The 13,482-nt window shown below is 44.7% G+C and overlaps 2 protein-coding genes across 7 annotated transcripts in view; both read left to right on the top strand.

Moving 5' to 3' along the window:
• The window catches only part of LOC119660330 (very low-density lipoprotein receptor-like), a 492,367-nt gene that overhangs the window by 455,001 nt on the left and 23,884 nt on the right, over positions 1-13,482 (top strand). For 4 of the 5 annotated variants that reach the window (XM_038068812.1, XM_038068807.1, XM_038068808.1 and 1 more), the window contains 2 exons: positions 8,676-8,874; positions 9,065-9,214. In XM_038068812.1, coding sequence (XP_037924740.1) covers positions 8,676-8,874; positions 9,065-9,214 — 349 coding nt within the window. The remainder of the gene's footprint in view (positions 1-8,675; positions 8,875-9,064; positions 9,215-13,482) is intronic. The other variant, XM_038068809.1, reaches the window with a different exon arrangement.
• On the top strand, positions 9,727-10,785 carry LOC119660331 (putative uncharacterized protein DDB_G0277255). 2 transcript variants are annotated; one of them, XM_038068814.1, is made up of 3 exons: positions 9,727-9,946; positions 10,023-10,506; positions 10,561-10,785. In XM_038068814.1, the coding sequence occupies exons 1-2, from the start codon at positions 9,748-9,750 to the stop codon at positions 10,460-10,462; spliced, it is 639 nt and encodes a 212-aa protein (XP_037924742.1). In that variant the 5' UTR covers positions 9,727-9,747; the 3' UTR covers positions 10,463-10,506; positions 10,561-10,785. The 2 variants fall into 2 exon arrangements, with proteins under 2 accessions (XP_037924742.1, XP_037924741.1); XM_038068813.1 differs by having other exon boundaries at positions 10,023-10,785.

The following is a 13,482-nucleotide window of genomic DNA, read 5'->3' on the forward strand; positions in this document are numbered from 1 at the left end:
TCTATTTATGGATTTCTCCCTCTCAGTGTTCTTCATCTGCGATAAGAAAAAAGATTGGCCTCGTATTGTATATGTTAGCCATCTCAACAATCACTACTCTGGCTATAATCAACCTAGAGTTATACTGTGGCCCTCCCACGTTCGGCATCCTTGTCAGGGCTACACTTGCAATGGATGATTTATGGCAAACATACTGCACGTGTTGCCTATAACTGAGCTTCCTGTCTATCACCACCCCCAGGTATGTGATGTTCGGCTTAGAAGTGATAATATAATTTCCAATTCCTATACAGGCGTAATTTCCCTTCCTGTGCTTAGTGATGAGGACCGCTTCTGTTTTTTCCTCCGCAAGTGTCAGACCAGAGCTCTCTAGCCTTTTACCATCGCTGATTACCTCACCTCAGTATAACTCAGCGTCTTCGAGATACTTTGTGACTACAACCAGCGCTATGTCGTAAGCGTAACCCACCACCGTGGCTTCTCCCGAAGGCGAAGGTTAAGTACATAATTGGGCATGATGTTCCATAGTAGTGGGTCCAATACGGAGCCCTGTGGGACACCCGCGGAAGCAATGTCCTCCTGGGGTCCGTCATCAGTGTCGTACCAGTGCCTCCTTTCAACTGGGGATTTGCGTATTATATTCCAGTTGGTCGAATTGAATGCAATATTTCACGTCCAGGGTTACTACCACGCAGTATTTGCTGATACTAGCTTTTCCGTGAATTGCATTTTCAGCCAAGCCAGTAACCAATTTGATGACATCAATGGTTGATCTGGCTTTACGGAACCCATACTACTGATCTGAAAGGCCGCCTTGGCTCTCAACAATCGGGAGTAATCTGTTATAGATTACCCACTCTAACATTTTCCCCACAGTGGCCAAAAGATATATGGGTATGTATGGAGGTTTAACAACCTCAGGCAGAAGTATCAATTTCTGCCGCTTCCACGCCGCTGGCAATATCCTCTCGGACATGCACGCTTCGAACTACTCAGCGAACATGCCTGATCTGGATTTCATGACAAGCTTACGGGCCTTATTCGGTACTCCGTCCAGGCCTGGCACTTTATTGTTTGCTATTCTACTGCGGATCTCCAGCAGCTCGTTTTTGGTAACTGGCAGGATTACCGTTACATTCAGAGATGACTGGAATGTGTCGGTGCCGCTCTCCTCTTCCTGGGGGAATAATAATAATAATTCCTGGATGATTTTCAGCAAGAGGGTAGGACACGTGATCTGCGGTCATGGACGGCCACTGAATCGTCCCGTCATGATTCTATAAGCACTTCCCCATGGGTTTACGTCCGCATCTGAGCAGAGCTCCTTAAAACATTTCCTCTTGATTCGTTGAATGGCGAGTTTGAGGGTTTTACGGGCTACCTTATAGGCACACTCTTTTTGCCCCTGATCGACTCTACCTATCGCCCTGTAAGCCGCTCTTCTAGCTCGGTGGCAGTCTGATCGGGCTGATCAGGCTGAACTGGCTGGCCAGTTCAGTATTATACCACTAGGTTGGTCTTCTATTGGGGAATGAGCACTTCCTAGGCATGGTCGCATCACATGGTTTGGCGCTGCATCGGACCACATGAACCGCTCTTTCCGTAGGGGCGCTTGCTTTATCAGGTTGACTTAATCACATCGCTCTCAAGAGGGGGCTTTAAGATTAAATCGGTATATAACATTAGGAACCGATTCAGAATACCACAGCCTCTATTTAAGGTGAAGTTGGAGCCGGAACTTGAGAAACTCAACGAAGATGAAACATCGGAGGATAATAGTTGAGGAAGCGATGATAGGAAAAGGGCCTATACAATGCCTTTATTGTCAAGAGTCCGCACACACCAAATCATACTGTATACTTCCAAGTGTGTTCGTCGTATGCGGCGACCTCCATTCCACTGCTAAATGCTCATTAGACAAGCAAGATCCCTCTGCCAAAAAATGGGGATATCCGGTGTACGGTGAAGTGAGTCAAAGATCCCGGCCACCAACCAAAATACCCTTAAAGGCGATCTAATATCGAACACTGTTTTCTACGCTCCGAACAGAATTGTGCCTATTAAAACCCAGTCGAACTTGTCTTATGCTGATGCTGTGAAATCGTCCCGAATCAGCATCTTTAATGGTACAACTCATTCAAAGCATGAACAAATTTACGGTTACAATTTCTGCTATATACTGCCCTCTGAGATTTACCATCTCTGCAGAACAGTTTGTAAGCTTCTTCAACTCACTTGTTAGATGATTTATTGTAAACACACGTATTAGGGCCCGAGACTGGTCTTGCCTAGAAGCAAAACTCTCCTGGCTGCGATATCGACGCACTGTAAACTAGATGTATTATCGGGCGGCCATCCAACCTACCTGGCCCACTGATCGCCATAAAATACCTGATCTTATTGACTTTGGCATAGCGAGAAATATGAAAAGAAACCAACTTTCTGCGCAACCCTGCTTTGACCTAAGTTCCGACCATTCGCCGGTATTCATAACTTTTTCAAATCTCCAACCAATCCCTACCGAGTCGACCAAACGACGACAAAGAAAACTAACTGGCTTAAGCATTGGGAATATCTCTCTTAGCATTTAAAAGCAAATGTGCCTTCAAAATTAGACGTCGAACTCGACCAGGCTGTACATTGCTTCATTGAAGTATTAACATGAGCTGCTCTGCATGCAACACCGAAGTCCCAATGTGCAGTTTCGGATCATCCAAAGTGTTCAAAAATAATAGACCAGCTTATAAGAAAAAAAAACGACAACGAAAAAGAATCTAGCAGCGGCTAGAAAGGTGCTACAAAAAGCAATGAATAATGAGAAGCATAAAGATCTGAAGTGTTTTCTTGAAAATCCCTTTGGTGGCCAATTTTGCGCGAATCACCAACACACCAACCGATTCGTTTCAAAGTTTCCGAATCTGAAGATTCTCACGACACCACATTGATCTCAAAAAGGCTCTTGATTTCGACCTTAGTACGGCCAAAATCATCCAAGGACTGCCGAGATCTGTATTCACTCAAGTGACACACATATTTAATGGTGTCTTACGCCTTGGCTACTTTCCGAAGTGCTGAAGATTTTCGATAAGCCTGCTTCTCTCATTATTGAAGCTATTCGGTGTCGATCCAAGGACTATTCCTATATCTTCCCGACTTCGCCGCGAATCTCGATTGCCGAGGGACAATATTGTCTTCAGTGGTGACATCCATTCACCTAAATGAAATTATCTCTTGTAAGATTAGATGCCACAGTGGGAAAATTTCCCACAAAGGGGGCATTGAAGTTGCTGGATACCCAGAAGCTCGTCTGTCAACTTCAAAAAACCGCCGGTCCTGATATCCGAAGCCCTCCATCATAAGATAACTTACCCTCTCTTCCTTCATATAGTCATGGGTGTGCATTTACTCACACCTATCCAGGATGAGCGTGAACATGCTAAACGTGTATATCTCCTAACTTTCTAGTTAGTTAGTTAGTTTAGTTAACGGGGGGGAGCCGCAGCCTCGAGCACTCAGGCCATTATTAGGCCCATTGTACTATCCCCCCCACGGTGTTCGCAGGCTTTAGCGAATCTGAGAACATTCTCCAGAGGCAGAGAGTGTGCAGATTCTTCATTGAAGAAAACCTTGCCAAGGTGTCTTCGTCTGAGATCTGAGGATGCCGGGCAGCTGCATAAAAAGTGCAGGGCCGTCTCCTCCTCCTCCTCACATTGGCTGCACACAGCCGAAACCACTACCCCAATCTTTTCCATATGGTAGTTTAAGGGGCAGTGTCCCGTCAAAAGTCCTACTAGGGTTCTCATGTCCGACTTCTTAAGAGACAACAAAAATGCCGCTCTAGTGGCTCTAGGCTCCTTCACAAGGATTTTCGCTTGCCGGCAAGAGTCCAAATTTTTCCACTCGGTTGCGTGAATCCTTGCAATTTCACTCTTCAAAGTAGACTTGACAGTAGGTGGTCAGATTCCAAGAGCTGGTTCTGGCCCCACCATTGTGGATCCAGACCCTCGGCGAGCTAGTCTGTCAGCCTCCTCATTACCGGCGATGTTAGAGTGCCCCGGCATCCACATCAGGAATGTTTCGTTCAGTCGGCCAAGTTTCAACAGCACCTGATGACAATTCCACACCAACTTGCTTGATATGTTATTGCCATTTAGTGCTGATAATGCCACCCGACTGTCGGAACAGATTCGAATGGTGCGACCCCTCCATTTCTATCGCAGACATTCTTCTGCTGCCAATGAAATGGCATATATCTCCGCCTGGAATATGTTCGTCATTTTTCCGAGAGGTCGGGCCAGTTCTATAATCGGATTCTCCGAGAACACCCCTGCACCTGATCCATCCTCCATGACTGACCCGTCGGTGAAGATTATTAGGTCTGTAATCTGAAAAGACTCATGGCCACTTGTCGACCATTCTTCTCTTTCGTTGATTACGACAGTATATATCTTTTCAAAGACGAATCTGGAAACCACATAATCGGTCGGCATCAGGGCTACCGGATGTTTTTCAAGGAATTTCCAGATAGACGCATGCCCGTTGGATTGGCCGCCTTTCCACGCCCCAATGGTATCGAGCCTATATGCGTCGTTGGCCGCTTTCCGTTTCACCTCCAAGTGAATTGGGGGTAAATTTAGGATAGCTTCAAGTGCCGCAGTCGGCGTAGCACTCATTGCTCCAGTAATACTTAGGCAACCAAGTCTCTGAATCTGCGTTAGCAGCTTCCTGCTGTTAGCAAAGTTCAGTCTTGGCCACCAGACGATGCATGCATACATCAAAATGGGTTTTATTATGGATGTATACATCCAGTGTATCCGTTTAGGTGAAAGTCCCCAGGTCTTACCTATCGCATTCCTACAGCACCAGAGCAATCTGCAGGATTTCTGATATTGTTCCTGGATATGATGCTTCCACGTTAACTTGGAGTCGAAATGTACTCCTAAGTACTTGACTGTTTGTGCCAGCTGGATTTCCACCCCTGCTAAGGTGGGTAGCGTATAGCTACACCACTTGACGTTCCTAGTGAACATAACTAGTCCAGTCTTCCTAGCGTTCACCGTGAGTCCATTGCGGAGGCACCAGCTGTGGATTACATGCAGAGTTGCATTCAAGCGGTCACATACTGTGTCCGCAAACTTGCCGGTAATTATTGCGGCTAGGTCTTTTGTCCTCCAGGAGCCACAGCAGGGTATGTATTACCAATAGCCATAACAGTGGAGAGAGAACCCCTCCCTGTGGGCAGCCCCTGAGACATCCTGCTTCAATAGACTTCTGGCCGACCGATATGTGGATTTTTCTCCACTCTAGCATGTGAAGGATCCAACTGATTAGCAGCGGTTCGATTCTATGCTGTCTCTCTCGGTTGAGGGCTGTATGCACCTGTTGGCCCCGAGATTAGATTTTGGATGCTGCCTGGGAAGTGTACTTAAAGCAAATGATTTGCCGTTTCTTCATCGCTTTCTGTGTACTTCCCATTCTGTAAACGTAAATAACCCAGTTTCTGGTTACGTTCTTTAACCAGAATCCGCTTCAGCTTTGAGGTTGCCTCAAGAGAGTTAGTCTCTTCGCAAAAGCGTCTCCAAGATGATCGTTTGTCCGATCTTTTGCTTTTCTTTAGAGCCTTCTGTGCCTCTTTATAGCGATTCCAGCTAGTGCTTCATTCACCCTTCAGAGCACGATTGAGGAGCATCCTTGTCGTTCTCCTCTGTTTTGCCAAATCCGAGTTCCACCATGGTGTTTTACCCTTCTTTGGCATCTTGAGTGGACAGCTTTCTTCGAAAGCTTCTCTCATGCTAGTTGTGATCATCTGGGTTGTCTTCTCAATTCCAGTAATGGATTTGATGCGTTTCCCAGGGATCGTGATTCGGGCGCTCAATTCTGTTTGATACATTACCCAATCTGTCTTCCTCGGATTCCGAAATGGAGTGGGTGGAGGTGGATCCATGCCCATAACGAAATCAATGCGTCTGTGATCCGAGAGTGTGATATCGTTTGATACTCTCCACTCTCCGATCAGAGCCGCGATGTCAGGAGATGCCACCGTGATGTCGATGACCTCTCGCCTGACCACGTTGAAGAAAGTGGGTTCATTACCCACATTTAGGATCTGTAAATTGGTTCCTACTAGATACTCCAGTAGTTTCGATCCTCTTGCATTGATGTTCGAACTTCCCCAGCATATGTGGTGAGCGTTGACATCACATCCTGCTATTACCCCCATGCCTCTACTTTTGGCATATTGGATAGCTCTGATGAATGTTCCACTGGGAACGTCTTCTGCGTCGTAGGGGAAATATGCAGAGCACCATAGTATCTCTTTATCTCCCTGTTGACTTTTTACGGTTAGCTTAGCCAATGTGGTGTCGCCATCACATAGGTCGTTAACCAGGTTAGCCTGGAAGTCTTTGGAGACTACCATGCAGGTGCGGGGTCGATCGCTTCCACTGGCATACAATAGGTCAGCATGTTGGAAGTTTAGGCCCCTGACTGCCCCATTAACAACCCACGGTTCTTGTATGAGGTATATAAATGTCTTGCGGCTATTGATCCGACGACTGATAAGTGCAGTCGCCGCTTTACAATGCTGCAAATTTACTTGGGAAATGTGGCACCTCATCTACGTTTTAGGTGTAGATGCCGGGGGCTGCATGTCCCCTTCAATGGTTTTAGGAGCCGACACTTGTAACGTGACGGTCCCCAGCCCATAGTAGAGGCGGGAACCCGATTTTTCCCGAACCTTCTTAACATCAGGTTCGGGAACGCCGATAGTGAGAAAAGTTCCCGGCCTATCGGTTCTCTCTCCTGTTTTGCTGCCTAGCAGCAACCAGGTGGTTAAGGTTGTTCTGTACACCAAGTTGTTCCAGAACCCCAACGCCATTTCGTTCTTCTTCTGGAAGCCAGAGAAAGCACTTTTTGATCGATGGAAGTTCAGAGACCCTTTTCAAGGTTAGTCGTGCACCCTCCCACACATCGTTAAGGAAGGAGCAGTACTGCCTGAGCCACTCGCTCGTGTCTTCGTCGGCAAAGTTCAGCAGTAACATTTTACGGTATACACCTACCGACTCAAAGCAAAGCTTAATGCCTTGCGCGGACGCAGTCCTTACAGCTAGGAGGAGTTTCCTCCTAAGCTGTTCGGGCTGCTCATAGCCGGATGGATTAGAGTCGTCATACAGGACCCATCCATCGGCTTCGATAGCCTTGACTGCAAATGAAGGCCTAGCCGTTGCCGGTCGAGCCCTCTTTGCTGCCTTTTGTGTCGAAGAGTTAGGATCATCCGAGGATCGCTGCCGCTTCGGTTTCCCCTTAACCGCAGGTGCCCCGAACGCTCCTTTCCCCTCAACCTTGGCACAGCTCTTTGGTTGTGCGTTGCCCGGAGGCGGTTTGCCCGAAGGCGGTTTGCCCGGAGGCGGTTTGCCCGAAGGCGGTTTGCCCGAAGGCAGTTTGCTGTCCATGGACAAGTGCTTACCCATGGGCAAGACTTTAACCTCAGCAGGTGCCGCCGATTGGAGCCTGGGGTCAGGAGTACTGACAGAAGGGGCCTGCTTCGGCTCCTCCGTTAAGGACTGGGTCCCAATTGAATTGGTTTCCACTTGAATAAGTGGGGAATCTCAGTCTAGACTCAGGTTCTCCATCGATGAGCTCAGGGTTGCCCCTTCACTCGGGGTTGGATCGTCGCGATCGAAGTTTAATAGTGTTTGCTTTATAGGTTTATGTTTTTGTTTTTTTGTTTTTTCATAGTTGGCTGCCATGGCCTCAATTTTTCCGGGGAAAGTAAGTCGATCTCGGCAGAGCCCCTTTTTGCCGAGACAAGGCTAGTTGAAACTGGGGGTCGCCTGGTACCCAGAGTCCACCGTTTACGACCACATCTTAACCCCTGTGACCATTCAGCCCTCGGCACGGTAGTCACACCTTGGCTTGGGGTTTTGATTACCGCTTGGCTTCAGGTGTCACCTCCCGTTTCCTGGAGGATCTTCCTTACTGAGTTCCCTCGCCACGACAAGGTAGGTAATCGTCGAGGGAACTAACTTTCTATCTTTTGTAATGGGTTTTCAGTGGTAACGCGTTCTTCCTTTGAGTAGCGCTCCATTTTTTGTTTTGCACAAAATTTTATTAAAATCGGTTCAAAGTCTGACCGTATTTCTTTCTGCCTGTCACATCAAATTTCTTCAAAACCGAATGAAGTGGCTCTCTCCGAGATTTGGTGAACACAAAACTGTGAGCCCCATTTCATGCAAGCAATGCTCATACTTGAAGAAGTGTACCATTTTTTTCTCAGAATGTAGTCATGTGGGCTACCAAATGAAAAGGCCTAATTAGTACTTTTCAAAACTGGCATAACTTTTATTGTTAGCTGGAAGATAAGGGAATTAGGACCGAAAATGTTGGAACCATCAAATGCAACAGATCTCGTTCTTAGAACTTATTTAACCGAAACTTATTCAACCGAAAGAAGCACCATCCGATTGCATTGCTTGAAGGATGAGACATCTGAACGGCGCTGACTTTTGTAAAAGAGGCGCATCTATCAAATTATTTATTGTACAAGGACTTTTTCATTTAGAAGATAGTGTAAGACACTTTACATGCAAATCTGCATCTATCTACTCGATGATGGCTTCTTTTCTAGAAACAACTTTGCACTTTCATTGCTCATTGAAAAAAATCATTTTTTGCAGCTCCAACATCCGATGACGATCCACGTCTATCATCCATACAGACAACCGGATAGTCCGAACTACTGTCAGTCTGTCAACGGACATTGTTCGCATTTATGTTTACCTGCCCCCAGAATTTCAGAGCGTAGTCCTCGCATCACATGCGCCTGTCCAACAGGTTTGAAACTTATGTCAGATGGTCTAATGTGTGTTGAAGATGGTAAGTAAAATCTTCACTCTGTATCTTATAAATTCTAGGTTAAATAGGCAGTATTCGCTGTATATATGAAAATCCTCCGCCAAGATTATGGTTTCGTATATCTATTATCTCCTGATAATTTCATCCCGCCATGAAGATATATTTTACCCCATTTTGGTTGTATTTAATTTGTTTATTTACTCTTCTGAAGCTACTTCGACAACAGAATCGCCTGCTAGGAAAGCGTCCTCATCGTCTAGTAGCTCCACCGGTCGTCATAATAGTTCATCTATGTTCAGTGAAAAAGATAGATTGTTGCATGATGGTGATAATATGAAAACTAATGAAAGTTTTTACAATCGTGAGTAGAAAAAATATGAAAACAAAGCATTCAGATACATAGATAAATGTTGTCATGAGCACCGTAATCAAATGTTGCAATTTAAATGACTACAAAACTTATGGTGTGAATTATGGACTGTTATGTAGTTAATTATCCTCATAAAACTTCACAGCTTGCTTGTCCCTAACAAAATTCCTTTTTTATCAAAAGGGACGAGGTAAAATGGAGCAACGATTAAAGTGTGTATCAAGGAGAAAGTGGAGATTTCTGAAATTAGAGTCAATGAGGTTTGCGATTGTTTTTAAAGATATTATGTTAAACAAAAGTAAATTATGACAGTGGAAAGAAGTCCCTTCGTTTGAAGAAATGAAATTTTATTTGACCAGTATCAATGAAATTTGTGTTTCGGAAAGAGTATACAATTTGTTCTCTTAAATAACATGAAACATATTTTTTAAAAGTCAGAGAATAATTTTGGAAAATGCTTTTTAGACCTTCTCCTTGCCTGCACACTATATATCTGTCTTTGTAAAGCTTGCATTTAGTATTTCATGATGAACATAACTCCACTGCAAATTTTTCATGCTAGTGGTAATCACATATTCAATAATTGTGGCGTTTCACATCCAATTTCATGTCATTCAGTGTACGGAGGCATCTATTTATATCAAATGTGCCTGAGGAATCGTCAGAAGCGTTCTTCAATAACACAATCATCATCAGAGTCCTCGCCCACTCTGCAAGAAAACAGTAATATACGTTGCATTGTTCTCACTATAAATTAGACTCAGCTCAGGTAACCAATCTCAATCACTGTAATTCCCAGCATCGATTTCGAATCAAATACTGACCAAGGCGAAGTCTGGAAATAATACCAATTATACAACTGAGACGAACGTACCATTCATATCCCTGCCTACACCTCCATTAGCGGCTTTGTCATCAACGCCATCACATCGAAAATCACCATCATCATTAGCATCGTCATCATTATCAGCGTCTACCCATGAATCATCGGTGTCGTCTTCCTCGGGGTCCTCTTTGGTGCTGCAGCGCAATCGCAGCGCTCATACTATTCAAAGTTTAAATATAACTAGCCCCCGCTCTTCCTCGTATTGGGAAGAAGAAGGCACATTTAGCCCCTGGAAGGTTCTTGCCCTTCGAGTGTCAAACCTCTCATCTCGCAGCCACTTACCTATGTTTGATGATACCGCTCCGCCAAATTATATTCAATGGCTCTGTCGAAAGTTTGAAGGTGATATTTGAGTGTTGTCCTTTTGTTCGTTGTGTACGTGATACGGGGTGAAGAGGTAGTTTAGTGTCGAGTTTAATGTGATGTCCATTGTATTAGATTGTGTTTTCAGGTGAATAGCATGAAACTGGTTGATAGGATATAGATGGCGTCGTTTATCGTCTGTCGAGATACATTACTAAAGATGAAAATTATCAGATTATTTCTTCGAAGAAATAATTTAAACGTAAGGTCCCACTTTTTTTTGGATAAGTGGCATATGTACATAGAATAACGTCTACATATTTAGGGCAGGTCGAAGTAATATTAAATTATCATTTAAATCTGTTCGACCTACTCTCGGATAATACTCAACCTTACTTCTTGGTGAGAGCTACTGTCAGGAAAACTTCTACTATCTTGAACCTTATTTCTTTCACACGCATATTAGCGATGACTCAGAACAGACAGACAGTGTCCATAGATATCCCTAGCTTCCCTCGGATGATAATTTAACATGACCAGTGAGTATTCCTACTGGGAATCCAGGGCTCTTCTTGATGAGATTTAAACAACCCATGACTTACCTGGACTTTTGCATTGCTGGTAGGTTCGCCTAGTATAGTTCCCTCAGTCATTTTTCAGCACCGTAGCCGTGAACCCCTTTCCGATTCCGCTGAAGGGTCCTGCTCGTTAAAGGCGCTTTCCTGCTCCTTTTCTAGCCAGCTCGTCCGGTATCTCATTGAGCATATTCAGTCTACTAAAACATTCCCATTCCAGTTTAGAGTTTACCTTGTTGGATTTGAAGGTTTTCATGGTCGCTTTGGTACACTTTGGAGGTAGAAGGGGGGGTATATCAGTATATGCTGTATATTGTCGCCTGGAATGTTCTAGGGTGCTTAGCTATTGATTCATTGAACGACCCCTCGTTGCCAGGGATCGGTCGGCCAGATAATTAGTTGCTGGCTTAAGTCGTAGATCACTGTCACGCCTTGTTACTACAAGCTGTTCTAAATTCTTACGGGCACCTCTGAAGTAGTATCTTACGCTAGCTTCCGAGCATACTTCGTTTACTGGTTTCCATTTTTCCGTCCTCCTTTCCACTACTGTCTCGTATCGGCGTTTCCGGCAGAATGGAAAATTAATTCTGAGAAGCTGTTATACCCTGTCCTCCTAATTCTGGGCCTTTTGTAGTTTGTTCAATCCCTCCGCAGAATTTTTTGCATCTGTGTCATTTTGCTTCTCTGATCGCGTTGCTATACTTTATCAGTGCGTTTTTGCATCTCGGCTGGTTACCACCATGGTATATTCCTTGACAGAGAGCTTGCCTCCTATGTGTCAATGAAAATTCTGTTGGGGTCTTCCACTACTGTCTCCAGTTCAGTTTGCGCCTATATCACCGCCCTCGATCTGTTCTAGAGGGATTCCTTACAATACTTCAGAGTTGTCCTCAATGTACAGTCTGATTATTTTGCCATCCGACATCGGGGGCTCATCCGACACCCTTCAATTCTTGGCTTCTTCGGAATATTCCCTAGAGTTATCTCTATTACTTCTTGTCTTGTACTGATCACGAGTTTTGACATGTTCCCTACATTATATACTTTTAGCCTATTGCAACCGAGGAACATTTTCTCCGCTGGTACCGGCATTGATAAGGTAAACTGACTTGCTGCATCATCCACAGCATATGTCGACATTTCCGCTTCCTTTCAGTCTGACAATTTAGAGACTATGCCTTCCCCCTGTGTTCTCTATGCTATTATAAGACCTGGTCGAAAGCGTATGATAGTGAAAACGAGCTCTACACTCTATCCTTAGCACATTGCCTTGGAAATAGTTTTGGCAGTCTAGCCAGTCGAATAACCTTCACCTACAAGTATAACTAACGCCAGGCTTTCTAATTTCTACCTTCACCCCTGACCTAACCGAGATTTCCTCCCTTTTGGGTTCGGATATGTGTTTCTTTGGATCACTCCCCTTTTTTCTTCGCTGCATCGCTCTTTCGTGATTCCGCTTGTGAATGCTTTGGTTCATCCTAAATCTTTTCAAGACCCGTTTTTGGTTAGGCGTACTTTTATTGATCCCTGCCTTCTGATCAAGGACCTCAGTTATTTGTAGTTTTTCTCCTTTTTTCCGTTAATTGCTTGTTCATTTGATTCCAATGAGTAGGGGTTAAGAAGCCCGCCGGCTCGTCGTGGCACGGTGAAGCTACACTTACCCACTAAGGCGACCAGGTGTCAGTTGGGCACCATTAGAATTTAGGTGGTGTTTTTCCATTCCGCAGTTTTGATCCGTGACGCTTCGTTAGTAATAAAGTCACTTCGCACTGGGTGTAGTTATCATCTACTAACAGTCTTGGTCAACGACTGACTTGACTCTTTGAGAGTCTCATATCAATCCCATAGAGAGATACTTTATATCTGCATTAGTTTAGTGGAGGAAGGAAGAACAGTGGCCTTGCGTCCCAACTGTGATTACCATTCCCCTTATTCTGATTGGACTAGACTGTTACTATATAAAAAAAGCTGGGGTTGAATGAAATTTATACCCACTAAAACCACCCTCATTTTCTCCCTCCTCCTCTTTCTTTTCGTAAGCTCCGCGTCAAGGATCACTTCTGAAGAAAGACTGCCCTTGAAGCGATCATATCTTCCGATCTTCGCTCTGTGTGCGGTGAACCTCGGGCAGTTAAAAACAACATGCTCCGCATCCTGCGGAATCATCTACCATGAAGGGCAATATTCACGCCTGAAGCGATAGAGGTACCCTCCGTGCCCGCTTAGGAATTGAATCAGGTCGTAACTAAATTCACCGTGCCTTTTTGACCCATTTTGAAACATATGGAATCCTATGAGTCCAACGTCCTTTAGTAGAATCATCGCATCTCTTTTGCATATGCTGCTTCGTCTTATGTTGTGCGGTAAGTCCACGGGGTTCTCAATGCACTCCATCTAAATGAAGCTGCAATTTTTCTTCAATTTGCTTCTAGCTTTAATGTCGATGCCCAGACTGTAGCCGCATAAAGGAAGGCTGAAATGACAACTTTCGAGAT

The sequence above is a fragment of the Hermetia illucens genome, chromosome 6 (assembly GCF_905115235.1).
Source record: "Hermetia illucens chromosome 6, iHerIll2.2.curated.20191125, whole genome shotgun sequence".
Lineage (NCBI taxonomy): Eukaryota > Metazoa > Arthropoda > Insecta > Diptera > Stratiomyidae > Hermetia > Hermetia illucens.